The sequence below is a fragment of the Myiozetetes cayanensis genome, unplaced genomic scaffold (assembly GCF_022539395.1).
Source record: "Myiozetetes cayanensis isolate MyiCay16 unplaced genomic scaffold, myiCay2020 scf15, whole genome shotgun sequence".
Classification (NCBI taxonomy): Eukaryota; Metazoa; Chordata; class Aves; order Passeriformes; family Tyrannidae; genus Myiozetetes; species Myiozetetes cayanensis.
In genome coordinates, this window is record NW_026087159.1 from 17,578,971 (window position 1) to 17,606,969 (window position 27,999).

General features: G+C 50.5%; 1 protein-coding gene across 1 annotated transcript; it reads right to left on the bottom strand.

Annotated features, from left to right (window-relative positions):
- Positions 1 to 140: 140 nt before the first annotated feature.
- LOC126637399 (ligand of Numb protein X 2-like) lies at positions 141 to 27,999 on the bottom strand. Its single transcript, XM_050310634.1, has 10 exons — positions 27,852 to 27,999; positions 15,565 to 16,006; positions 12,982 to 13,208; positions 11,458 to 11,654; positions 9,689 to 10,054; positions 7,553 to 7,738; positions 6,372 to 6,546; positions 5,992 to 6,202; positions 2,115 to 2,273; positions 141 to 1,121 (listed from the first exon to the last, which is right to left on the bottom strand). Exons 2-10 carry the CDS (start codon positions 15,945 to 15,947, stop codon positions 986 to 988), a joined length of 2,040 nt encoding a protein of 679 aa, XP_050166591.1. The 5' UTR covers positions 15,948 to 16,006; positions 27,852 to 27,999; the 3' UTR covers positions 141 to 985.

Consider the following 27,999-nt stretch of genomic DNA (forward strand, 5'->3'; position numbering starts at 1 on the left):
CCCTGGGCACAAATGGCTGAGGAGCAACAACCCCTGGAGCTTCCCTGGCCCAGCGAGTTGGGGTTTGGCTCCAGCTGCGAGGGGACATGAACAGAGCTGCAGGAGCAAATCTGCCCTCCCTGACAGGGCAGGGGCTCCTCCCCCTGCCTGAACCCTGCCCTGGTCACTGGGAATTGATGAAGGAAAGCCAGGCACTGACAGAATCCCAGACAGCCTGCTGGGACACGGGGCCTGTTTAATCACCTGCCTTCTGGGGAAAAGCTGCTTTTATCAAGTCATAAAACCAGGGAATCTTCTCTGTGAGCCCTGCCATCGCCCTCTGCTGCAGTCACACTCTGCAACATGGAGTCAGTGAAACCACTTTGCTGTTCCCTTTGACAGGGGTTCTTTAAGCAGTTTAAATTGTCCATTTGCAATAAATCAGTGGAGTTGGCAGGATCCTAAACCAGGATTTGTGACGGGACCGCTCCCCCATCCTGCCCCGGCAGCTCTTCAGGTGCCAGCTGAGTTACCATCGGTTTTTGTAATGTGTTAACACAGTCCTTGGGTTACTGAAACCTGAAAACATCAAGAGTGGGTCCCTGTCCCTACAGATTGGTTTATTAGCAGCTTCTAAAAGCCACTGGTTTAACCTGATCAAAATAGGAAAAGGAAAGCTGAGCCCTAAAATCAAGGGAAGTGCCTCAACAGCCTCCAAGGCAGGTTGTGGGAAACACTGGGAAGAGCTTCCTCTGCCACAGCAGCCTAAGGAGCTTCAATGAGCCTGGGAAGCTGCAGCCGTGGGATGAACTGTTCGTGGAGTTCAGCAGCCGGCTGTGGTGCCACCCTCAGCACAGGAAAACGTTTTCCACAGGAAGGAAGCAAAGAGCCCTCCCTGGCACTGCCCCAGGTAGCAGGAGCAGAGCAGCCCTGGGTTCGTGTGGCACTGTGGTGGCAGCTGGTCCCTGCAGCTGGTGCTGGTCCCTGCAGGTGGTGCTGGTCGCTGTCACACGAGGCTCCCTGGCCAGGACACCACGGTCAGGGTGACTTTGTTGCGCTGCTCCTTCAGCATCGGGATCAGCTCCGCGTTGCTCATCCCGATGGCCGGGACCCCGTTCACGGCCACGATCTCATCTCCACACCTGGGAGCACAGGACACGCTGGGCAGGCTGAGGGAACCGGGAACTGCAGCCTCAGCCTCGGATCACCCCCCGAGCCACGGGCACTGGACTTGTTCCCTTGCGAGTGCGTGGGCAGGGCAGGGCAGGGCAGGGCAGGCACTGCTGGGGACAGAGGGAACGGCCCAGGAGCACGGCCAGGGCAGGGACAGCAGAGGGAGAAGCTGCACGGGCAGGTTTGTGCTGTTCCCCACTCCTGAGCCAGGCCAGTGCTGCAGGTCGGGCCCAGTGCCCCAGGGGAGGACAACAGGATCCTGTGGGATCTGCCCCTCTGGCACAGCAGCATCTCCAGAGGGCTGGGAGGTGCTGGAACCTCACCCTGGGTCCGATGGGGAGACATCCCTGTCCTGGCACCCCCACAGGAGCCCCTGAGCCCAGTCCTCCCAGCACAGCTCTGAGTGGAGCAAAGCCCAGCTCCCTCCACCCAAAGCACGTCCCTGCAAAGACCAGCCCAGCCTCTGTCCTTTCTAATCCTGCACTTGCAGCCTGTGGGGACCCAGCTCCTGCTTCCCAGGGATAGCACCAGGGCTCCTGCAGCTCCACTCCTCCCCTCTGGGATTTCTCACTCACAAACAGCTCAGCAAAAGCTCCATTTAATTTTCCTTTTGTTGCTTCTCTTGGGATACTTCTCCTAATCCAAAAGATATTATATTCTAGAACCTCCAAGATTCATCTCAAACGTCCCCTTCCTACTTTTCCCTAATTACTCAATTAAGACCTTTACAGCCCTTTAAAACCCAGCTGTTAATTCCTTTTCATTGCACCTTTATGGAGAAACCAAAACGCTCCTTAATACAGACCTTGGTTTGTTACGAGTTTGGCATCAGCATTAACTGCCCAGTCGAGTGTGTAGGAATTCCAGTCGTTAACTTTTAGCTGGGCTGGTCACAAGGGGCAAAGGGAAAGCCCCGGGAGTGTTTGTGCTGCCCCCGAGCAGCCCGGGTAGTTCACACCTACCTGAGTTTCCTGTCGCGGAAGGCAGGAGTGCCGGGCACGATGGTTTTGATGAAGAAGGGCTGGTTTCCTTTGCTCTCCTCAAAGCCCCCAACGATGCTGAAGCCCCAGCTCTCCAGGTTGCCTTTACTCAGGACGATGTCCTGGCAGAAGTGCAGGTGGCTGTGGCAGGAACAGAGAGAGCTGGTGAGAGCCTGTCAAGGAAAATTGCTTAACGTTTCCCCTCAGGGACAGCACAGCTCTGTCACAGCCTCACTTTTCCCCAGGATCTGAGCCACCCCTTTGCGGGGCTGATTCTCAAATCTGACCATACCAGACCTTTAGAATATTCTCTCAGCGCTGTCAGACTTTTAAGAGTTGACAGGAAATTCCCGTTCTCTGGAGGGGTGTGTGACCTGAAAGCCTCGTGAATACCCTCGTGAATGCTCCCAGGGAATGCTCTCGGTGAACACCCCGCGCGGTGACAACCAGGCTAACGGTGACGTGTCCTGGGGCTCCAGGCTGCTGGGGCCGTTACCTCGGGCTCCTTGCCGAGAGCTGCCGGCCGGTGTTGGACGCTGGCCAGGCAGGTTTGTGTCCCCGGGGAATGCCCCGGGGCAGTGCTCAGCAGCACTCGCTGCCCGGGCGGTGGCACAGCCACACAGAGCCGTGGCCAGCCCGGGGAGGGGTGGCAGGAGCGTCCCGTGTCCCTCGCTGCAGTCAGGGCTCGGTGTGAAGCTGCTGCTCCTCACACACCGAGCTCCTCCAGCAGCTCAGCTTTCCCTAATAACCGTTTTTGCCCGAGGGCTTTGTGGAGCCGTTTGCACAGGAGTTTCAGATTTCAAAAGCCTTCTCGGTTCACTTCTCACCAGGAGAAAGATCCAATTATCTACTTCAAACTGTTTACTTTGGTAGGAGTTTTTCACACATAAAATCCAGCTCCAGTTTATTGATTCCTCCATGAATTCCTTCCACAGGTGCCACACATGTGCAAAACCACAGCGCTGAGAGCAAGAGGGGCAAGTGCACACAGCAGAAGTAAAAGCATCAGATATAAAGACAGTTTGCTAGAAATCAGTTTTCAGTACCAAAAAAAAAAAAAAAAGAGGTTTTAGGAAGGGAAACATTAATTTGGTATTATGTAAAATGACTGTGGGAGAAGAGTTGCAGGCTTCAGGAAGGTGGAGGTGCTGGGTTTGGGTGCCAGGCTGATGCTGAGCTGGCCCTTTGGGAGTTCAGGGTGTGCAGCTCCAGCAGGGCCTGGGCAGGAGCACCACGGGGGGTGGGAAGAGCTCGGACTTGGTGGAGTCTGGCTTAGATAATCCAGGGGAGAAGGCAGGAGAAGAGCTGCTTTTCCACCCCCAGGAGTTGCCCATAAGGCACACTGTGCACAGTTACTGCTTTTAAGAGGCAAAGGTTTTGCAGAGAAAACATACATCAGTCTGTGAACTTGTATTTGTGGTACCTTTAGGGTGCAGTGTTGAGGACACAGACCAGCATTTGTGAGGGTATTTTATACTGCCCAGGGCTGCTATTGATTTGACATAATACCATCGAGAAATCAAAGTTTCTGTGCTCCCTCTGGGACAAACAAGCAGCAGCAATAGATGGTAGCAAACCACTGCACCCCCCTGTGCCAGCAGTTAAAGCAAAGTCTGAGGGCAGGGAGTTTCCAGGGACAGCAGGTTTGCATTCCAAGACAAGAAATGCCAGCCCCTGGTTCAGCACAGCCAAGGAGCTGCTCCCCAGGGTCCCGAGGAGGGCACAGCACCAGGGCTGTCCTCTCTCCCTCTCTCTGTGCCAGTCCCAGGACAGAACCCAGGACAGGCTGCAGGGCTCCAGTGTCCCAGCACATCACCAGCAGTGCCCAGGTGGCAGCATTTGGCAGAAACAGGAACCACAGATCAAGAATCAAAGCCTCAGTTAAGCACTGTGGGCTCCAGTGCTGCAACAACCAGACATACTCCCTTAGTTTGGGTTCAAACTAGAAAGAAATACATCGTTATAGAAACAAAGGGACATTTCTGATGGATCAGAGGAATAACTGAAAACATAAAAGCTGAACAAACCCAACACTGCACATGCAATGAGCACTGAACTGTCCCACTGCACTGCAGGATGTTGTGGCACCGTGAGGCCCTTCAGCAGGGCAGCCCAAAGGGCAGAGGCCGGTGCTGGGACAGGGGGCAGTTTGGGCACATGGCAGGGGATTCCTGCAGGGCAGTGCCAGGGTGGCACATGCAGGTCTGTGCCACGGGCTCCCTCTGCAGCCCTGCAGGGTCACTCCTGCCCAAAGGAGACCCAAAACACCGCAGGGAGATGCTGGAGGGATCCTCACTTCAGCTGCACCTCCCTCAAAGCCTCAGGAAGCATTGCCAGGGAACAACAAGGGTGCCTGTGGGTGACCAGCCGGTTCCTGCCGGGTCTGACTGTGAGCAGATGGCAAAAGGAGGGAGGAAGCACAGGAATTACAGCCCTTTCTACTGCTGGAAACGAGGAAGGAGCTTCGGTGAGTTCTTGAAATGGCCTCAGGACGTGCCTCCTGACTCCCTCCCAGCACAACTGTCCCCAGGCACAGGGGCTGGAACTGGGGCTGCAGCAAAAGGAAGTGAAGAGCAGAAGGACACCTGAAATCCTGCTCCAGGCCCAGCCACAGCCAAAGGAAGGGGGGCAACATTAACACCAGCAGCAAAGAGTATCAAGCAATGTGTTAAATGGCAGGGAATGTCAGGAGACTCCTGAAATGAGGGCAGGTGATCCATGAGCAGAGAGGGGGCTCCAGTCCCTGGAGCAGAACAGGGTGTGCTGAAGCTGCAGGTCACCCACATGCAAAGACACTGGGAAAAAGGCAGGAAGGAAGAAGTACAGCCAGGCTCTGCCTTGCTCTGCTGCTGCAGGAGCACCCCTGAGGAACACACAGGCAGCATCTGAGGGCCTGTGCTCCAGTTTGGGCTCAGCTCAGGGCTGCTTCCCACTGGAGCTGCCCAGCACAGACAGGGATTGCTGGGAGAGCAGAGGGAGTGCAAGGAGGGTGCTGAGCACGGGCCAAGTTGCAGCCACCCCAGACACAAAAGCCTTTCCTTGGGCTGGTTTATTCAGCATTTACAGGCTGCTGAGTAACTCAGGGGTAACACAACAGAGCCTTTGTCCATGTTTCTTCTTTCAGGTGCCTCAAGAAACGAGGCTGTAAATAATCCAGGCTTCCCACAGAAGGGTTTGGCTTTACTGCTCCATGTGCACCTCCTGCACGGTCCTCCTGCAGTCACTGGGATGACAACAGGTCTGCCTGTCACAGCTCAGCTGATTTTGGTGCAGCTGCACAAGGGAGCAAACCAGACTTTCACCTTTCCAGGCAGTCTCAGTGCTGTCAGCTGGACCATCCCACAGTGCTGCTCAAAGCTGTGCTCAGTCTGTGCTCCAAAGCCTTGCAGCAGCAAAACTCAGCCATTCAGTCACTTCTGCTTCATGCTAAAGGTGACACCACAGCCAGGAAGAACAGATTGAAAGAACATCTGCCCCTCAGTGACACCAGCAGATTAGAAAGTCCCAAACAGCTCAAGGGTCTGGCTTGTGTGAGGAGATCCAGGAAGGGAATTCAGTTCGTATTTGAGCAGGGGCTGGATCCAACACTGACTGTTTCTCTTTCTAAAAAGGGGGTTCAGGAGCTCCTACCCCACGGTTCCTGTCCCACAGGAGTGGGGCAATGATGGGTCACACCATAAAAGCCCTGCAAGTTTCTTAAGCATTCATTACACTGTGATCTCATTGGCAAACCAGGCTTCCCACTGCCTCTCAGCTAAAGGGGAATGCCAGCAATGCTTCCAAGCGAGTCAACAAAGCAATTAATTCCAGTGTTTGAGTGAAAGTCAGGCCTGTGATTACCTGCTCTGCACACACGTACCTGGGCAGTCCCAGCCACGTGATCCAGAGGGGGGACCAGCTGAATCCCTGCTCCCTGATGTCCAGGGGTGTCTCTGACGAGTTGAGGGAAAGGATTTCCAAGGCTTTCAGTGTGACTGAGTGGGAAGCAGCGTTAGATTTCAGTGCTGACACAGCTTCATAGTAGTTCAGATGAGTCAAATCAATGCCATTGATGCTCAAAAGTACATCTCCTGTTGGTGAAATAAAAAGGGACTGTTAGAGACCTTTTGCTATGAAGTCCATTTCTGCCTCGGGGTGTCATGTGGAATCCTGTTTCCAGCCTCACTTCTGTGTCCAAGTCCAACTTTCACTGAAAACCCCCCATTTGCAAAGGCACAAAGGGTCCCAGAGCCTCCTCACCTCTCTTGATTCTGCCATCCCTGAAGAGGCACCCGATGGGCTGCACGCTCGTTACATAAATAGGGAGCTTGTTTTTGTTATCCCTTCCACCTCCAATGGTTATTCCTAAGGATTCCTTGGGTTCCTTTTTGATTGCAACTGTCTTTTCATGACTTGCATATCCCTGAGGTAAATCCTGCAAAGGAACGGCAGCACAAAATGCAGCTTCAGTGATGTGATCAGCACAAGAACCCAGGTGTGGGAGACAACCACAGGGTCTGTTCTCCAGAACATTCCATGGGTGTCAGTCAGCTCCCCGTGTCCTTGCTCTGAGGGGAAACACAGAGTTGTATTTCCCTGGTGAGGCAGCAGGACCGAGGCAGAGCTGTCCTGATGTTCCCACAGTCCCTTTGCTGGGGAGATGCTCGCTGAGGAGGACAATTTTACACGGAGGAAAAGCTTTGAACTCGTTTCAAGGCCATTCCTATCAAGCAGTCAAGCTCTGCCTAAGTGTTGAGGCTGCAGTGAGAGCACACATCAGAGCACAGGCTGTGCAAACAGTATGGGAATGTTACTGCAGCATTAAATCAAGGAGCCACACTCCACATCTGACAGCTGCCCACGGTCAGGGACACTCAAACACACGAGCCTAAGGATGCAGCAAGTTTTCTCACTCAGCTGGAAGTTCTAAACACAGAGTAACTGTCTCCTGGTACACCAGGCTGGTGGTTCTCCTGTGGCTCGTGGTGCTGCACAGACACACCCTGCAGTCCCAGAGCACCTCAGTGTCCTCTGGGGTTCTGCTCCTGCACCAGCAGGGCCTCTGCCCCCACAGCAGCACAGCCTGGTCAGTGCAGCCCCCTGAGCACGGGGGGCGTGGGGAAGCAGGTCCTGAGCAACCCAGGGATGGTAAATTCCTCACTGCCCTTCCCAGACAAGAGAGGATTAAACACCAGTTCTGCATCCACATCAGAGACACTTGAAGAGATTTTGAGACCTTTTTCCCTTAAATTGATGTTTCCCAGCAAATGACAAACTGGTTCTCCAGTACCGACAGCCACAAACCTGCTGCTTTGCAACAGCTCAAGCAGCAGTGGAGCTGCTGCTCAGTCTGACAGCATAAATCACCACTGCTGAGCAAACCCAGCCCCTCTGCTGGATCAGGAAGAAGCAGCACTTTAGCCCTCCTTTGGCAGACTGACCTTCTGGTAGGTGGATTTGCGCCTGTAGTGGCTCTGGTCCAGCCGCCTGCGGTGGTGCACGGGGCTGCCCCCATTGCTGCTGCTGCTGCTGCTGCTGCTGTTGGAGGAGCTGCCATCCTCTGCTGGCTCTGGCAGCTGCACCCCGGGCTGCCTCAGGATCACAAAGTTCACTCTGGACTCAGTGGTCTGCCAGCAGAAACCAGGAGTGTAAATAAAACAGAGAGAAAAATCAATGAGCAGTTAGGGACAGCCCCTGCCATTCTCCTGGGGAAAGAGGAGGGTTGGTCCCTACAGAGGGTCTGGAACAGCTCTTCAGCATGCTGCAAAGGCTTCTGGGAAGAGCTGGGGAATGCTGCTGGAATAAGAAAAGAGGATTGGCCAGAAGGAACACGAGAAGAGGCACAGGCTTCACTCATCCCCTCTCTCCAACAAATGCCAAGCAAGAGAAGGTGGAAAGGGATGATTTTGAGTACAACTGACCACAGTGACATATTGTGTTGTGACCCAAGGTGAGCAGAGCTGCAACACTGACTGGGCCACACCATGGCCGTGAGGAGCACTGGAGGCTTTTCTTTTATTGTACAGAAACTTGTTCAAGCTGTTTCCCTCCCAGCCTGTACTCTCCACTGTTCCACATCTCCCAGCCATTTTCCCCCCAGAGTACCTGAAAACATGACCTTTGCTCTGAGTCTGCTGCCAATTAAACACTTAACCAGCTGTATGTCTGGCCTTGGCAGAACTGCAGGGGAAGGCCCCACTATTGTTACTGCTCTTCTGGTTTGGTTTGTTCTTTCAGATCACTTGACAAACCCTTACTGGGAAGGGCTCCACTGGGGTAGGGTGGATGTGCTCCCTTGGGTGTTTCCTGCAGGGGATGACAGAAATACAGTGGCTGCTCCACTTCTTGCCACAGGACCCCATTTCCCTGGTGCCACAGCAGCCAGGCAGCAGGGAATTCCCTGCCCTTGCAACAGGGGCTTCTGAAGTTACATTTAACCCAGAGGTGAAATTAGCCCTCAGAAGAACAGATAACATTTGGAAAACTGTCAGAGTTTTACACAAATGTTGCTTCAAAAGGATTCAATCCCCCACCCAATGCAGCTGGTTCTGAGACTTGGGTACTGATTCCAGTGGGATCAGAAAAAGAGTTCTTCCTGTGGGGATTGTGTGTCCACACTGCAACAGAAATACAGCAGCACTCGTGGGATGCAAACAAGTTCTAAGAGGCCATGGAATGGAATCACATATTTAACATAAAAAGGAATCTCAGCAGTGGAACTCTGCCCTCTCCCTTCTTTTCTCCCATGCACTGTGCTGCTCGGATTGCCAGGAAGAGAACTGGCTCCCTCAGCACTGACCTCACATCCTTTGGGGATATAAACAGTGTGATGAGATGTATTGTGTCAGGATCCTCAGATAAAACCTCAAGCTGGAGGTACTTGCCTTGGGAGATAAAGAACTTAAACTGATCTATGTGATACCCGCTGCACAGGAGCAGCCCTTAATCCTTTCCCCAAAATTCCTTGCCCACTCCTTTCCCCAAAACATGTGGCATGCTGCAACAGGAGCAATTCCTGATGGTGCAGGGGAAGACCACCCTCCTCTACCCATTTAGCATCTTGGAATGGTTTCAGCCTGAGGGGCCCCACGTTGTTTTCTAGACTCTCTTCCCAAATACAGGTCAAATGGAGAAAGGGCTCCAAATGAGCCCGAGGGGGTTTGTTCTGTGCTGCCAGCCCATCACAGCTCCCACAAGCACCTTCCCTGGGTTTGAATCACAAAGGGCTGTCCTGATGCCTGCTCTGTGAATCCACCCAGTGCAGACAACATTCCCTCTGCAGGAAAGGCTGCAAACACCACCAAGGAGGTCCAGTCACCTGGGATGAACCAGAGCCATGAGCCACTGCCTGGCCCCAGCCCTGTCAGAGTGACTCACAGTGATACCCGCTCGTCATGCTTGTCCTCCTGTGGAAGTGGTGATCCCACACATCCGCAGGGGAGTCACTTTCCCAAAGAGATATTTGAGGGAATGCAGGTTGCTCCTGTGTGTTCTGCCAGCCCCTGGGCCAGAACAGGAGCCCTGCCATCAGCCAGAGCTGCAGAGCATTCCCATCCTCCCCTTATACCTGAGCTCACCTGGATTATCTGTGCTGCGGCCTCGGGTGTTCCTTGTCTCAGATCCTGCCCATTTATTGACAGGACTCTGTCATTCCGACTCAGCCTGCCATTTTTGGCTGCCAAACCTCCCTCCAAGAGATCCAGAATAAAGATGCCAGCCTCGTCAGTCTTCCTGATCAGTTTGATGCCCAGGGGCTCGGAGCGGTCTCTCTTCACCAGGGTGACGTGGATCACCTCCCGGTTTGCAGAACTGGAATCCTGCTGGGCAGTCTTGTTGGAAAAGCCCTTCTCCTGCAGGACCATGAGGTGGAGAACAGGGCCTGGGTGGCGCAGGAAGGAGACAGCCTGGCAGTGAGTCACGCTGCTGATGTTGACACCATTCACCTGAGAGACAAACACAGCACAGGCTCTAATCAGGGCCCACGGGATTTGGGCTCTGTGCACACTGTGGGACATCACCCAGCTGGAGCAGGATGGAAACTCCCTCTGCAAGGCTCTGGCTACAGCAGCTGCTGCTGAGGCACACTGGAGAGCAGAGTTTTCCCAAAAGAATGAAGAAGGCTGCAGATAAGGTTAGACTGTAATTGCTGGTGTTAACCGAGGGCAGGGAGAGAGAGGACAGCTCACACACCAACAAACCTGAAACTGCAGAGTGTTCAGTCTTCCCTTCCATCCCTTGGCAACTGCTTTCCCTTAACTTCCAGCCTTCAGTACAGACTTGGGGAAGGCTCAGATTGAAGGCTGCCCATCCTCCCTTTTAAGCTGAGGAGTGGTCCACAGTCTACAAGCTTCTGGAATCACCTGGCTAATCACACTTTTACCCAGGTAACTCTGAGAAGGGAACGTCCCACTTTGTGTGTTGTCACGAAAGACCCTGTGCAATCTTTTGGGATGTTAGCAGGGGTCCTAAGTGTGGGAACCTGCCCTATTTACAGCCCAGCAGAGACTGAGACACGTGCAATCCCACTGGGTAAAAGAGAAGTTACCCCAATTGTCTCCCTAAGGAACCAGGTCAGAGATGGGATCAGCCACTCGTGTGTGTGGGGCTGGCACTCCTTCCTGGAATCATAGTCCTGGAATATCCTGAGCTGGAAGGGACCCACAGGGATCATCCAGTCCAGCTCCTGGCCCTGCACAGGACCATCCCCAGGAGTGCCACCACGTGTGGACATCAGGAAGGATCCCACAGGACAGTGAGGTCCTCGTGGCCTGTCAAATGCCTGGGCAGCCATGGCTGGAGGTGGGAACAGTCCCTGCCTCCCTGCCGGTGTCCCCTTGGTCCCCACTGCCTCACAGGTGACTAAGCTGGGCACTGCCCTGGCTGTGGGCTGGCCCAGGCTGGGGCTGGTGCTCTGCATTGCTCACATCACATATCTCATGCTCACTTCACTCATAAGGTCACTTTGGACCTGCCCATGGAGAATATGCAGCTTGAGCAACAGGGGAGAACAAGCAATTATGAGACTTCCTGACTAGAACAGAGCCCTCTGGAGACAAACAGGGCTACTGTGTGAAAATTATCAGACAGAAATCTTCACTTTATCCAAAATGGGCTAAATTTCAAAAGGCCATCAAATATGCAAGGGAAACATGAGTATGACTGTAAGGAGCCCCAGGGGTCTGCTCCTCAGCCCCAGCAGATACACTATGCTGCTGACACACAGGTCTGATTAGCACTTTAGAACCCTCACTGTGGGGATTTCCCAGTTTCTCTGGACAGCTCTCCTCCCCCAGCCCTCATGTCAAGCCAGGAGCAGCAATGGCACTGCCAGTGGGGTTTTTCCTACCTCCAGAATGTGGTCCCCAGGTGCTATTCTCCCATCTGCAGCCACCACAGAGTCCCGCAGCACTTCCTGAACAACGATGTTCCCCAGCGGGGTGTCCTTGCCCCCCACGATCCTCATCCCCAGCTCCTCCTCAGGGTCTTCTCGGTGGATTTCAATGGTGGTGGTTTCAGCCACAAGACTGGTTCTGTGAGGGAGGTCTGCTCATGGGAAGTGAGGAGAAAAATCAACACATTAACAGGATTTTCCTTCTCGTAGCACCACAGTGTTCACCCCGCTGGCAGGCTGTGTTCAAAGCCTGGGGGAAAAGCAGCTACCAGGAGACAAAAGGTCAGATGAAAAGCTAAAAACCCTGTGTTTCTTTACAGTTCCTCCAAAATGCTTCCATTTTCTCCTAGCTTATGGTGAATTCAAACTCTTTATTACTGTGGCCTGAGTTCTATTAAAGGGCACTCAGTATGTTTTGGCTGCTCTTTAGAGGTGTATTTTCCTCCTGTGACAGCTGGCCTGCTAGAAGCACATACAGAGCAAATTCCAGATTCCATGATGCTCCGTAGGGAAGGGGCCTACCCAGTAATTACTGCTGTGCTGCTGCAGTGACTTTACCGCAGGCACCTCACTGCAACTTCCTTCCTCTAATTTCCTTTGCTCCTCTTTTCCCAGCCCCCCTGTAAAGCAGGAGTAACATTTGGCCATTTCCCAGCATCCTGAGGATGAAGCAAGGCTTCACTCTGAAGATGGAAGCTGCTGTTGGCAGGTCCTGTTCCATGTCCCAGAGCCCAGAGTGCTGCTGCTCAGGGTCAAGGGCACTTGTCACAAAACCTGCTCCAGGTGCAGCTGAGGAGAAGCCAAGGGAGAAATGAAGTGACCTGTGCATTCCCTGTGTCCCAGGCACAGCACTTGTCAGCTCCAGCTCACTTGGAAGCTGAGACTACCTTTGAAACAGGTACAGGGATTTCCACGCTGCTGCCTCCTAACAGGGCTTGAGACAAGCGGTGCTGCACTCAAGTGGAGATGGTTATGTTATGTGCAAGGCTTTCAGAACTGACTATTAATCCAAAATCTAACTTATGCTGTAAAAACACACTCACTGCACACCATTAGGGAGGGACTGACCACTCCAGGAAACTGTACATTTAATTTCCCTAACGAGATTAAAAAGAACCTGGAACAGTTCCCAGTTACTAATTATTTGGCTCCACATTCACAGGGACAGGGACTGCCTTTGTTTCTGCAAAGAAGTCTGCAAACACTCACTGCTGTCTAACAGAGACTCTCCAAACTGTTTTGCACAGTTGTGTGCTCATGAGCAGATCCTGCCACCCCTGATGCACATGAACACATCTCCTCCTGCTCAAGGACAAGCTGAGCTAAGAGATTACTCTGCTGGCTGCTGAGGGCTGAACAGCACTGACGATGTCTGAGAGTGTTGGGGGCACTTTAGAAACTGAATTGTCGGAGATAATTACCTCATTTTTATATCAGAAAAGATAAATACATAATTACACTTGTGGATCAAACTCTCACCTTCTTCAGTCTCCTCAAAAGCTGGATTAACCAGCCCAGGCTCAGCAGTCCCCAGTGACACCACAGCAGCTCCAGAGCTCTCTGCCACAAGTGATGAACCTCCACTTGGTCCCTCTGCATCCTTGGGCGTGTTTGCCTCCCCCTTGGTGGGAGGATCTTCCTTCCCTTTGGAAATGGGGTTCTTCTTCCTCTGTAGTTCAGATTTGTACTTCTTGAACCCAGGACACCTGGAGAGAGATTGTCAGGGTGTGTCAGTGCTGTCCCTGCCTGGGTGACCTGGCACATGCAAGCTCTGGCTGACAAATGCGTGTTCAGATCTCACCAGCTGCAGTGCTGGTAGCACAGATGCTAAAACTTATTCTCATTTGACCTTCAGCTTCCACCTGCACTAATATCAGCTTCAGAGCAGGCTTGCTGTTTCACTCCTTTCAAAATTATTAAGCAAATTGTTTTAAGAAGGAGAACGTAATAGGAATGGGAGTCTCCCTTGCTAAATATTTACCTGGCAAACACTCCACAAAGAAAGCAATACTTAAAATATAAGCAAATACTCAGCTCTGACATTTAGGAGATGACGAGGAACTGTATCTTTATGCAAAGAAGGTGGCTCAGGTTTTGAGCTGGGCCTTGAATTAGGCTTTGTTTTAGCACACCAAAGTAGCAAGGGAGGCTTGTGCATTGTGCTGTGGCACAAACCCTGCCCCTCAGACACACTCCAGCCCCAGCACTTGGTGCCTCTGCCTCAGTAGGAGCAATTCAGAGTTTCTGATCCCACTGGGTGCTCCCACACAGAGGCCCCAGAAGTAACTCAATCCAGAATGTTCCCTGTGCTCAGACACACCACAACCAGCCTCTCTCAGCACAGAGGGCTTAGGAAGAACAAGCTCTTTTATCAGGAGTCCTATAAAAAAGGTGATGGCTGAGGAGGATGGTGAATGCAAAATCATCACTTTCAGAGCCATGAGTACTATTGGGTGTTTACCACTCACTTTTCAAATTAAACTTGACTATTTAAATTCTGGCTAAGCAAGTCTCACCCCAGTATGACTGCCTCTGGTTTATTCCTACTCACTTATTCTCCAAGCAGTAAGATGACCCTGAAATTTAACGACAGGAGCTGATTGATCCACTTGTGCCCTCTTTGGATGGCAAGAAACAAATTCATTTTGCAAATGGCAGAGAAATCCCCTGAGAAAATAAATTTCTAGATGCTTCTTATTTCCTTAAATCTTCTGCTATCAGTTAATCTCACTTAAAACTGAAAAGCAGCAACACTCAAATCCCAGGGTGAGTTTTTGCCCCGTTTCTTTCCTGCCCATTTCTCAGTGTGACTGTGGCCATACCCCAGGTGAAACAGCCTCACTTCCTAGAATCCACCCCCTCAAGGGAGACACAGACAACTATGAAGTGTATAAGGAATGATACAGTTTCCAGACAGCTCCCCAAACATTTGAAGGTGCCTCCCTCCCTCCCTGCTCACCCTTGTGCCAGACGGATTAAGGAGTGACAGGAGTTTACTGATAGCAGGGCAGATTTACAGAGCAGAGGAAGGCCCAGCCCTGCAGCCTGAGCACTCAGCCTGCTTCCAACCAGCCAGGACAAAGGGCTACTGCAGGGAAAAGCAGATTGTAACCTTCCAGTGCTCCAGGGAAAGGGGCACACAAGCACCTTCCAGCACTCCCCCTGCTCTAACACAAGCTCTCAGGGGACCACAAGGACCACCAGGAACTACAGAGGTATCCCAAGTGGAACTGTTCCCTGCACGTTGCTTGGCTGATTTTTTAGATATGCCACTGCCACAAAGAGCTCCAGCACAGCTGAAGGAAACAGGCCCCTGGCATTTCTCACTGCCCACTGACACAACACACAGTGCCAAGGAAGGGCTGCTTCCACCTGCACAGGGCTTGCACTTGGCTCCCTGGCCCGCAATCATTAACCAGGCAGGAACAAGGGTTCAAGTGGCACAGCAACAGCTTTGTCCCCTGCTCTTCTTTTAAAGCAACATCATTCTGCCTGCCAGCAGCTCAACCAGCACTGTGGAAGCACCTGAACCCGAGAAGTCTCCCTTCCTCTGCACAAGAGGGACAGAAACAAAAAGTGATTTCCATTTGCTTCTCTCCCTCAGAAAAAGGATGAGAAGATAATGGAATTATGAGTAGGTGACTCAGGCACTGCGTAATGTGCAGCTTGGAGGGACTTGCATTGTTTGAATCAAAGACTGACGTATGGCACCTCTCAATTGGGCCAATTAACCTGGCAACACTGCAGGATCCCTGGCTGTCAGAAGGGCTGACTCCGTGCCTGTCTATCTTCTCTGGGCAAGTGAGGCAAGAATAAGCCTGTTTGGAGTTTGGTTTCAGAGCTAGGTTTAGTGTGTGCAGAGGAGCTGCAGGTCTGAGGAGCTGTGTGAGCTGGGTTCCCAACACACCCACCTCTCTGCCATCTCCCCCCCTCCCATCCATTCTCAGAGCAGCTCCTAAACTGGGGCGAGGTGGGACACCTCGCCCCAGTTTAGGAGCTGCTCTGAGAATGGATCTTTGTGATGAGCAGCCCTGCTGTGACACAGGGGACAAAGGGACAGACCTGTTGTGCAGATGGGCCTCCAGCTCGCAGCGCTGCATGCTCTGCTGGCACTGGAAGGGACACAGGACCAGCAGCTTGTCCAGGAGGTTGCGGACCAGCAGGCTGGCTTTGTGGCACTGCTGGAAGGAGAGCTTCTTCCTGTCCATGGGGCAGAAGCTGTACTCCTGCAGGAAGTTCTCCAGGCACTTGAAGCAGTAGGTGTGCCCGCAGGGGGTGTCCATGGGCTGCAGCAGGGGCTGCAGGCAGATGTGGCAGATGAGCTCATCGTCCACCTCGTCCTGGAAGTTGTAGAGGTGATTGTCCAGCACCAGGTGGGACTGGCCGCACTGGGAGCACAGCTCGGTCAGCTGGGCCACGTGTTCTTCCAGGGCAGGGTCGGCCATGCCAGCCAGCAGCAGGGTGTTGGGGACACTGCCCACGCAGCAGCTCTGCCACGGGACCCCTGGGGAAAGGGAGAGAGACACATTGCCAGCCAGCTGTCCTGTCTGCAGAGAGCCAGCTGCAAATTAAACTGAATTCCTGCCTGAAGAGCCCTCCCCCCTGCAACCTTCACCCCCACTCACCCTCCCTGGGGCTCTTCCTTCCCGGACAAGCCCGTGGATGAACCAGGCAGGGATCAGAGAACCAAGGACCTCGTTCAGCCAGAGCTTTGAGCAGGGGGATAAACTGAAGCTTGAGGTACTTTCCCTGCTCTCCATGGCACGGGCCAGACAAACTCTGCCAAACTCATGGGCCAGAGCAGTGAGACAGAACCTGCCTGTTCTCCAGGGACAACAACCAGGCAAAGATAACCAAGACAGTAATTTTTAAATTGACAATTTTCCCCTAGCTTTCCAGATTATACCAAATGTTTTAAAGATGTGTACATTGAAAAAGCCATTTGGAGACTTCCAGTTGTTTGCATTTTTTGTTTGCCTTTTTAGGGGGGCTGATGATGTAAAAGAGGAAGAAATTTCAAAAGAAACTTAAAACTAAACCACATTTCCTTCCTTTTAAGCCCACTCCCTTCAAAAAAAAATTGTTTTAACAAACAATGCATTGTTCCCCACTCATCCATGCCTAAGTTCACCCATGGAAACAAATTTCCTATAAAAAGACTAAAGCTTCCTAAGTGGAAAAAATCTAAAGGATTGCCCACATCAGTGTTGTAACATCACAGAAAGGTCTGAGCTCTCAGTCAGGGGAGGGAGAGAAGGGGCAAACTGAGTCCTTTGTAGCTGCTGCTCTGATTTTAACAGAAATACCTTCAGTCACATCCATTTTGAGTGTTGCCTGTTGTAATTAATTTCAAATTCACTCGAGTTTGCTAGCAGGTTACTCTACAGCACAGACATGACTGCAGGGAGGGCTTTTTTGACCTGGCAGCTACTTTAATGAAGTAGGAAATGTGGTACTAAATGAAGCAAACACCCTGTGTGACACACTGGGGGGTTTTGTGGTGCTGAGGTGTTTTGAAGAGTTTGGGGTTGGGTGGTTTCTTTTAAGTTTGGATAAAAAATCCCAGGCTCTTTTAAAACAAAACAAAAAAATAATTGCAAACCTGTGAGGAAATGGAAAATTTCTGAAAGGCAAGGTGGAAAATATCTGCAAACAATTGCCTTGTCTGGAGCAGGTAAAAGGCAAGCAAGAGTGAACACTGGGCTGTACCAGTGCCTGGAGGCCACGGCTGGCACAGCAGCACCTGGGGAGGAGGGGAGACACAACAGAGAGCGAGGGTGGCAAGAAAAAATTAGTCATGGGCTTCTAACAAAAAGCATCCATCACTGCAGTTAATTGCCAGCTCTTTCATTACAGGGATAACATGTCACCAGCAGAATGAAGCCGTTTCACAGGGGCAATTTTCCCCTTGTTCACTTCAAAACATTGCAGGGTTCCTGTCAGGGTTCCAGAAGGGTACAGGGCATGAGTTCTTTGCTCCTCTCGGGCTGGTGAACATCCCCAAGTCCTGTTTGCCTTTACCCTTGCCCTCTGCAGGGCTGGCTCGGTGCTGCCCAGAGGAGACACAGCTCCCAGACAGCACACAGGCTGATCAAAGCACGGGGATCTGTGTGCTGCTTTCCCAGGAATACCCTGTTCCTTGGGCTTCTCCTGAAACAGGCACCCCTACCGTTTGCTTTGGGAGAAATCAGCAGCTGATCCTGAGTCGTCTCGCAAGTGAAAAAGAAACATTTCAACATCAGCCCATCACCCCGAGTCACCTCCCAGCTGTAATCAATCAGCTCAGCACCAGCAGTTAATGAACACCAGCCTTCCAAGGCAAACACCTTCCAATAAGAAACACTTGTGCTTCGGGTTGTACTATTTGCATAAAACTTTGGCAGGTGATTAAACAAATCTACTTTCTCAGCAAAAACAAACCCCACGGTAATTTTGCTGATAAACCGCTTTTATACGGTTTTCAGATTATTTACCAAATTCATTCTCTGCTCTCTGTGTTTAAAGGTTATACAAGATGAGTCCCATTTATGAGTAATTTCAAAAGTCCTGGAAGATAAAAGTATCACCACAATCTTACTGCTTTTATCTTCCCCGGAACTCCAAGCTGATCTGCTGTCTCACCTCTAGACCCTTGAAAGCAAGGGGTGAAGATTTCCTTTCAGGTGCTGGGGTGAATTTTACATTGATGCCACTGTCCTTCCCGTAAGTGCTGCAGAGCTGGGGAACCCCAGGCTGACAGCTCAGAGCTGCCAGGCAGCCCAGAGCCCTGGGCAGGGCAGCAGGCAGAGAGCAGGAGGGCAGCAGGCTCCAACAAGCCTCCTGCTGCTCAGTGACTCAGGCCCGGAGCAGATGTGCTGGGAGAGGAGAATTGCTCACCTCTCATTCAGCACAGAGCTCTGAGGGGTCTGGAACGTGCACTGTCCCCACACAGCCCCCTCAGCTCCAACAAGCCAGTTTTAGGTCAGCCTGAAGTCCTCGGGAGTGCAGCTTTGGAGGGGGGGCTCGATACAAACTCAATCTTTTACAGTTCCATCACTTCAGTTACTCCTTCCAACCTCTGCAGGTCAGATCAGATCAACCCAAACAACCTCCTTGCTTCTTGTGTTGGTCTCGTTATCCCATTCTCCCCCAGCACCGCCAGCCCGGGTGGCACCTTCCCTGCTCCTGCCTCTGCGCACAGCGCTGGGGCTGTCCCTGCACCTCCCCTGCTGTGATGTGCACACAGTGAGGGCAGCAGGCCCAGCATCCATCTGGCCCGGGCCCTCACTGCCACCTCCCGAGCCCGTGGAGCTGCTGAAGCCCGGCCCGTGCAGGTGTTGCTGCCCCGATGGGCTGTGCTGTTCTGGGAGCACCACACCAGCAATGCCTCTGGAGGCTGAATTGTTCAGAAAGTAACACACCCCATTCCCACCCAGGACAAAGAACTGAACAAAATAAACCAGCAGATATCTCTTTATATTTCCTCCATTCTTACCCCACGTAAGATAGAGAGAGGATTGCTTTGGGATCACCTCTATCTTTACTGTATCAAACGAAATTAGAAAATCACTGCTGGCTTTCTCTGTTTTTAAAGTAGGATTTCTTGTACTGTAACACTGACTCAAAGAACATTTTTTTAAAAAGAAGGCTTATCAGGTAGTCTAATCTATATTCCTGCCAAAGCAAGACTATTCCTGACAATATTAGCACATTGCCTATTCTTGTCTGAACTGTGCCAGGGCACAGAGCCTCAGATAACACCCCTGTGCATCCCTGGGAATAGCTCTGGCAGGGACAGTGCCAAGAACCACAGAGCAGGGAGCCATTCCTCAGGGACACACTCTGCTCAGCACCCCAGACTTGCAAACAGAACTGATGACTCACTTCTGCAGCTTTAAAAACAAACAAAAAAGCGCACAATTTTATCTAAGAACTCTCACCATCCCTGTGCCTGGGAAGGACTGTGGCACCTGGCTGTCCCAGGAGCAGCATTCCCGCTTCCCAGCTTAGCATGTGAAACCTCAGCACTTCCAAACACAGCTCTGGCTCCTTGTTTTTAAGGTATTTCACTCTGCCCCCCTTAGTGAGGAACACAAACTATGGCCCCATTCAGTGCAGACCTGTCTGCTCATACAATCCCAGCACCTCATCCCGGTCCCTTTGGGTCAGGAATGTGTTTGCCTTAATGACACCTCCCTGAGGGTTAACATCGCTGCTATTCCCATTTAAAGACTGATAAATGACATCACCAGAGGGTAAAAACCAGACCCATAGAGGCATCAGCTCATGGGAATTTAACACTTGAGCTATGACTCCGAATAGGATCTCAAGGGGCCCATCTAAGATCACATAGGAAGCTCCTGGGAAAAACAACCAACCAGCTCAGAACACAAAAACCAACCCCAACCAAAAGAAGAAAATCAAGGCTGTTTCTGTTAACGAACTGATTTGTAAAACCACAAGTGTGGTGAGTAAGCCAGAGCATACATTGCAAAACCGTGCAGCCAGTCTGCAGTGAGGGCACAGAGCAGAGTGTGAAATGCCTCCTAACAGACAGGATGACTACAGGAACGTCCCCAACTGCTTCAGCTCACAAATGATCAAAAAATCATAACCTCTCAAATAACTGGTTCTCAGCATTACAGAACTAGCTGTACCACGGAAAGCATTTCAGAAATACAAGTGGTTCATGCTTTTGTGCAGCTGTGGGTTATCTCTGATGTGTTTGTCTGGACTGTGTCAGTGAAAAGCCCAATAGGAGCTGCTGGTGTGTGCCCCACGTCTGCTGCTGTGCAATGGTTCACTGCAATAATTATGCCATTATTATATTTATAACAACATTTCCCTGGGAGACTGGAAGTGCAACATTCCCAGCTAAAGGCTAAACAATTAATTAATTTTTGGGGGGCTGGACAAACCAGAGCCAGCACATTCTGGATTAAGAGGACTGAGGGCACTGACCCAAACCTACCTGCTCACATCAAAGCAGGTTCAAGAGGCACTGGGATGGAACAAACCCAAATCTGCAGCAAAAAAACAAGAAAAAGTGGCAGAACTCTTGTTAAACTTTCTTTGAACAGTTTTCACTCAGTTAAGAAGTTTGTGTTTCACAGAATGCCACGGTTTTTTATCCTAAAAACAGAGAGAAATGCATTGAAAAGGTGTTCTGTAACAGGACTTTTTGTGCCCAATTTCATGGCGATTTGGAAGGAAGATTCCAGGTCCATGAATGGGGCAGGTTTTCTATGACACACTCTCCAGTCCTGACTGAACACTGCCAGCGTGTTCCACACTGTTTCACAGCCACCAGTAAACTGTCCCTAGATCACAAAGTGGCACAGAAAATAGTGCTGAAATATCAGAGGATTTTGATAAGCAATACCTAAAGTAGCAAGAATAGTTTCAAGTGTAAATACATTTGCCTATTACCTTATTATTTTCTGATATCACTGAAGATCAGGCCGTTGAATGTAAAAGGAGGAAGTCAAATCTCATGTAAATGGTGAATTTATACAGCTAAACAAGAAGCAACCCTTTCACCACTTGACTTTGCCTTCAAGCCATAGAGTTTCTAATAAGCCACCTCCCTCAGCATGTGTGTAAACACTTCAGATGAGAAACTCTGCAGCAAAGCTGCTTCACTGTAATCAATAGAAATTAATAGAAAGGAAGACTGATATTTTAAAATTTCCACTGTCCCTGTCCTTTATGCCCATTCTTTAACCATAACTGTGAAAACAAGTTGTGTTCCAACCCTCTGGGCTCTCTGTGCAATTTGGTATTTGATCTGCTTGAACCTCTAGGCAGTATCTGTTCTCTCAAAAAGAAGACAGAAAACCAATTGTATCTTCATCAGTTAGAATTGTTATCCTGCTGGACTAGAAAAGACTTATTAGTCCAGGAAAGCCTATCCCAAGAGATGAGCTGAAAGGTTTGGTTGAGTGGAGCAGGGCTACCCTGAGGAGTTTTCTCCAGCATCAGCTCCCCAGCAGGATACACAGATTTCCATTGGGACACAGCTCACTTCAAGGTAGATTTAGTACTTTAAAAGAGAAAACTGTCTTGTTGTTATATTTGAAAGTTCAACAGAAGAAAAGATGTCTGAGGTTTGCAATGCTCAGTTTTCAAATCTTGCTAGCAATGAACACTTAAAACTGCAGCAGTTTTAATTTGAGCAGAATGAGAAGCTGACATGAAAACTGGAGAAGCTGCTACTTATGGTTTATTTCTCTCTGCCATATGTTCACAGAATTTGCTTCTCAGCTCAGTTATTGATTGCACAGAACAGGGACCCAAAATGCTAAAGGAGCAGGATTACACAGCTGTGATTTCAACAACAAATCCCAACTCTTTCTGCAGAGCAGCACATCCTGCTCTCACCATTCAGGGAATATTACCTGGGTAACAAGAGCCAATAAATTTCCTCTCTCCTCCCTTCTTCTTAAGGAATTAAGTAGTGGTATAAAATGCTTTCCACCTCTCCTTTTCTTCCAAAGGGGATCAAACAGGAACTGTTTTAACATAAGGCTCTGAAAAATGGATAAACTAAATGCCATCAAATAGGAGACATTGCTGCAGAAAAAGCTGTTTTACTGATTTGTCATCATCCCCCATCCTTCCACACCCTGTGTTCCACACAAACATGCCAGTTGCTCCTTTAGTGCTCTCAGGAATTCTTCTGTCAGACCAGCCACTTCAATCAATTTACATCTTTGCAGAATTTGGCCCAAAGACTCCTATGCAAGTTTTACCACTGGCACCATGTGTGGATTTTCTTTATTTTTTTTCTATTGTGTCTTTAATCATTTCTCTCTAGGAAATTAAATACTCCTACCTCCACCCTCACCTGCATTTTGAATTTGGCATCTATCTGCTATTCCATACCTAAAAACCACTTTGATGTTTGTGGGAGAAGTTTTCTGCAGAGAAAGAAGGATTACAATGCTATTATTCACGTATCCAATCAGTAATTAATACCAAAAGCCTCTCGTGCAACTAAAGCAAAAAGCCCAAAACCAAAGAAAGAGGGATCAGGAGATGTGATGTTAAGATTCAGGTTCCTCTCAGTGTCTGGTGGTACCTTTACTGTCCAAAGAGCTGGGCTTGCTTTTGGGGACAGGAGGTAAAGGTATCTGAGCATCAGATGTTCTTGTCTGTGTGTGTACCTATAAATTCCATGTTCACAGAGAGAGAGCAGCACAAGGTTTACAGAATCTGAAAGGAGTGTGTAATGTTCAGTCCTGTCTCGGTACAAACCCTCCCCCCAGCCTGCCCCCCCAGATTGCCCCTGCAAACCTGCACATGGCTGTGCCTTTGTGATCTGCCTGTGGTGCAGGTCAGAGCACAGCAGCTGCTCTCTCACCACAGAGCCTCTGAAGTGCACAGGGGAAGAAGCAGGCTGTGCATTCCAGAACTCTGTGTTTTTAGAGGTCACTGTTTGAAAGCCCTCGCCGAGGTGGGCAGAGAGATTTAAAAGTAACGTGAGAAGGGAGGAGGTGGGGAGAGAGACTCTTCCTTTTGGTAGACATAAAGTATTTCTATAGCTCTAAGCCTTGCCTGCCTTGTGAGAAACTCCTACAAAGCTTTAATCTTTATCACTCTATCAAGTGTTACTTTGAAATTAAAAAAAAATCATTTCAGTTTAAAGCAACTAATCTTGGCTACTCTCAACCTTAAGCATGAAATAACTCATTTTCTAGGCCAGTTAAAACACAAACAAACAATACTTCTGCAAACACTGTTTTCTACAAAACTTTACCACAAGCAATGCAGCAGTATGAAAGCAGCACCTGGGGATGAAATATTTCCTATCAACAGACAGCGTTTTTAACATCAGAAACAGCAGATCAGGGCTTTGCTGCAGGGTGAAGAGCACAGAGCCCTCATTACCCTGTCCAAGTCTCAGTTACAGTAGCACTGCTTTTTTAGAGGTGTTCTGTTTAAAGTTCCAGAGTTTGGCACAGTCTGTGGCAGCAGCCCTTTGTACCAACAGGCACTTGGAACCTCAGCTCCCCAGGATAAAACCAGACCATTACACTGCCCTAGCCTGGCTCTCTGTCCCAACAGCCAGGGGTGCCAGCAGGTGACAGCAGGACCCATCACCCAGCTCACACAACACCCCAGACTTCCTTTCACGGAGTCATTGGGCATTTTATCAAACCCAGCACAAAGGACTTTCTAGCCCAAGCTTGTTCCCACTAACTAAAAAAGGTGAATTAAGAGATAATTAAGTCTGTAATTCCCCTTTACATTCCATCTCACCAGGTAAAGGGGAAAGAAAGTAAACAAGTTCTCTTCGTTGAAACAAAAGAACCCAAAACGTCGTTCTCTAGAGCAGGTCTCCCCAAACTGCATCTAAGTTTGAGGTGAACTTCACCTCCTGCCAGTGCCTGTGGGCAGGCAGAGCTGCTGCTGCCACCGGGAGCTGCAGTGCCCTTCACCAGGTGACAGCTCCTGAGCAAACAAGCACAACAGCAGGAGTGAAACACCGCAAATAAAAATCTCTGGGCTGAGAATTACAGACAGACCAGTGTTATGGCTCGGGTTTACAGGACTCGAGACACAACCTGCTGCTTGGGACCCCTGGGTTAGTGGTGCAGGGGCTTGAGTACAGCTGCACATGGAACTGCAGATGCCTTTTCATCGGACAATTTCTCCTGGCATATCTTATTCACTTTAAACGACCCTCACAGCTGGGGGAAACAAAATTGCAACAGGTTTATTTAATTTGGGTTGGTTGTTTTTACTCAGTTCCTACCCTGATTTAAAAGTTTGTCAAAGCAGAAACAGGACATTAAACCCCATTGTTCTGTCACAGTATTGGGCACATATTTGCAGGGTGCATGGATTGATAATTACATTTTCCCTTGTTCTAAAAATAATTTAGAAAGGGGTGTGGCCGTCCCGTCGGTTCAATGAGCTGAAACAACAGAGCAAAGTTGTTCCCGGATCAATGCAGCCACATTCCTCCCAGCCACCCGCGAAGGACCCGCAGCCCCGCTGGGGGCAGGAATGGGGAAGCGATTCCTTCCTCTGGGAGCTCCTCAGGCCTGGAGAGTAGGAGCGAAGTACTCCCGTGTGAACCTCCCGGGAATTTATCCCGGGTTTTATCCCCACGACAGAGGCCCACAAGACCCATTCTGTGTCTTTTTATGTATCCTCCTCGAAAGCAGGCACTGCTTTAGTTATTTATTTGCTGTTTAGAGGTCTGCATTAGCATTTACCAGGTGAGAAGAATTCAGCTGTTATCAACCCCCAGCCCAGGGCTAATAGATAAGTGAGAACTTTTCAGATAGGGCTGACCAGGATTTACAGGACTTTTAACAGCTGCCACATTGATGGCACAGGTGAGGAGTCCCTTAAACTCTCAGAGGAGCAGGTCAAGTTTTATCTCAACCCTTTTAAACTGTCAGAAAATCAGCTTTTAAAGAGAGAGTCTGCTATGGCTGTTTACACAACTTACATGACTTAAGGCCCAGGCAAAGAGCAGGCAAAGTTAGACACCACTTTTTAAAAACACATAATCCCTTCTAGTACTTCCCTTCCAGAATATTCCAAACGAGGAATCGCTACAGTCTTCAATCCAAATTTGCACAGAGACCCTCTAAACTCAGGGGATCCCTACATATCCATCAAACCAGCCTGTAAGCCACTGATTGTCTCCCCAAATCCCTCCAGCTTTATTCCATTGCCCTCCTTCCAGCCTGGAGTGCTTTTCCCTGGACCAGCACAGTAATTCCTACTACTCGTTCATTTAAATCCCCTCTAACCCTTCAGGTGGTTTGTGACAGACTGACTCACGGCCAGTTTCTCATCTGAAGCATCAGAAAAACTGCCAGATATGTTGGTATTTTCAATCTCAATTGGTGTCAAGCAATTTCTAAGCCAAGAGCAACGTTTTATGTGCCCTGACTCAGGGAACATAAACTGAGGAGGGACTGTCAAATGCAATTCCTAACAACTGTGTGAACAGCACCACTACAGAGAGAGGAGAAGGAAAAGCTAAACAAGAGGGGTTTGTATGAAAGCAGCAAAACACACTCAGGGCTGTGAGTAAGGCAACAGCTGCGGCTGCTTTGGCGAGACACACACGAGCAGAATGAAATGATGCAGCTTCATTTTCAAAGGGAAACCAATATTGCAGCAGGGTTTTTATTATTATTATTATTTTAATGCAGAAAATAATATATGACAATGCAGTAGGAAGAGTAACAAAACACGGGGGGGGTGCTTCACGAACTACAGATATTTCATTCTGCAGTTATATTTAGTCCTTTAGGTTTATTCTGATTAAATAGTGTAAGTCTAAGACTCTGCAGTCTCAAACATGTAAAATCTTTCATTAACCGTACTTAGGGAAGTACTGCACTAGCGTATGAAACTAATAATTACAATTTCTCAAAGGTACTGGAATTGCAATTCAGGCAGCACTTAAGTTATCCAGAATAATCCCCAACCTGTTTCATCAGGTATCTCCAAACCCTGTGGGGTGTTTTGGAGGTCTCATAGCTCTGGTCCCTGCTGGAGCTGTTTCCTGCACCTTTTTCAGCTCTCACTCCCCAGGCCATATGGTGGGTCTTGTTCCTTAACTCTTGCTCCCTTCCCTCAGTATTCCTTTGGTCAGCAACTCAAAACCTGTTGTTTGACAGCCGAGGATCCTTTTTGCTGCACACCACAGGTCCATCTCCCCATTTCAGGGGGTTTATTGTAGTGCAGCCCCGTTACTTAAATGAGTTCCATGTGCCTACAGCTCTCCTGCCAGCTCAGACACAGAAAAGGTGAGTGGAGGGCTGGATTTACAGCACAGCTGGCAAACCCCAGGAAAGGTTGTCCTCCTGTTTATCATTTCTCCACTCCATCCCCAGCCATAAGACCCCATTGTTTTTCCCTGCACAAGCACTGGTGCTGTTCTGACTTCAGAAGCTGGTTCAAGGAGCTACCCCCTTTGGGGCAGGGAATAAATATTCCCACTGCCTTAGGCCCTTCCAGCAGCAGACACGCTACATCTGCTTAGAGAAATTGTGAGCGATGACTCTGAGCGCGCAAGTTCAGAGACAGAAGTTCTGTGCTGAAGGAGCCGCGTGTGCGATGTGCTCCCTCTGTGCTGGAGAGCTGCCAGAAGAGCTCTGGCCTCCTGCAGCAAGGACAAACGTCAGCGCCGTCCCTCAAAGGCACGGCACACAACTGGCACTGCTGCGGGAGGGTCACACCGCCCACACCTCGGGCTGCTCTGGAGCCTGCAGGGGCAAAAGGATTACACTGGGCAACCAGAAACTTCCCTGGGCTGCCCATTATCTCCACAGGCTTGCGTGCTGTGCCCCTGCTCCGACACCCTCTCTGCACAGCAGAGACCTTCCCGACCGCTTAGTGTCTGCACTGGAGTGGGAACAGTTTCTCCTACGGAGACTTTATATTCTGGTCCTTCTGCCTTGGCTAAAAAACTGGAGCAGAAGTGAAAATACGACCCTTTTTTTCGGGTTGGTAAGAAACGGGAAATCACTCATTTTGCATTCCTGGCTTTACCAAGGTAAAGTAGGACCCCAAAACAGCCCAAGGAACCGAAAGTGCCGTTTGAAGCGTGGCTTAAAGCAAACCAAGCCTGCACTGCCACCGAAAGGGGCAGTCCCGCTCTCCCTGCCACCTCCCGCGCTGGCATCACCCGGCTGCTGCCTCTGCTGCTCCTTCTCGGTCAGATGTCGAGGAGCGTGTCCGAAGGACAGAGATGTCTAGAGGACACAGCCCGAGCAGGATCATCCCTTCAGCAGCAAGGCCTCGCCCCGCTTTACACCCCACATAAAAAAATTTCCTAAACAAAATAAAAATCTTTCCGCATAGGTGGTAACTCTTAAGCACGGGTTAAACTTCAGCCTGTCCAGAGCATTACCTCATATTTATCACCACCTGTACCTCCTACCTTTAAGGCATTTCGAAAAGGTCCACCATCCTCACCTTGCCGTGCTTTGCCTGTTATCTCAACTTCTATTTATAGGCTATTTTTCCTGCATTAGTTACCAGCACACCCGCCGACTCCGTCTCCCGGCAAAGACACTTTGCTCTCCCAGGCTCCCTCCGATCCCCAGCAAGGGGGTTCCCTCACAGGACCGAGTCCTGCTGGGCTACAGAGCCGAGCTCCGTGGACTCAAAGCCCGGGGCTGAGCCTCCACCTGCGCTCCCCGATCAGGGACATGGGCTCGGAACCCTTCCTGGGAGAGCCAGGCGGAATTTGTCGCCCTCGGCTGATCCGCGACCGCCCGCAGGGACCCCGCGGCCCCTCAGCCCTCCCCGTCCCCTGAGGGGACCCCCGCTCCCCTCAGCCCCGGTGAGCCCTCCCCGCCCTCAGCCCGGCGGGACCCCCGCGCCCCCCCGCTCACCTGCGGCCGCCGGGGCCGGGAAGGGGCTCTCTCGGCCCCGGGAAGGGCAGGGAGGAGGCGCGGAGAGCCCAGCGCCAGCCCGGCCTGCGACGGCGGTGAGCGCGGCGCCTCCACCAAGTTTCCGGGCGGGGAAGAAAGTCGAAACCTA

Bases quoted from the DNA above. Each gene is read 5' to 3' on its own strand.
- LOC126637399 (XM_050310634.1), bottom strand. From the start codon at position 15,947: ATGGCCGACCCTGCCCTGGAAGAACACGTGGCCCAGCTGACCGAGCTG. The intron at 7,739-9,688 runs GTGAGCTCAGGT...TTCTGCTGGCAG, and splicing joins CCGCAGCACAGATAATCCAG to ACCACTGAGTCCAGAGTGAA. The intron at 2,274-5,991 runs GTACGTGTGTGC...TTCCTGCCACAG, and splicing joins ACGTGGCTGGGACTGCCCAG to CCACCTGCACTTCTGCCAGG.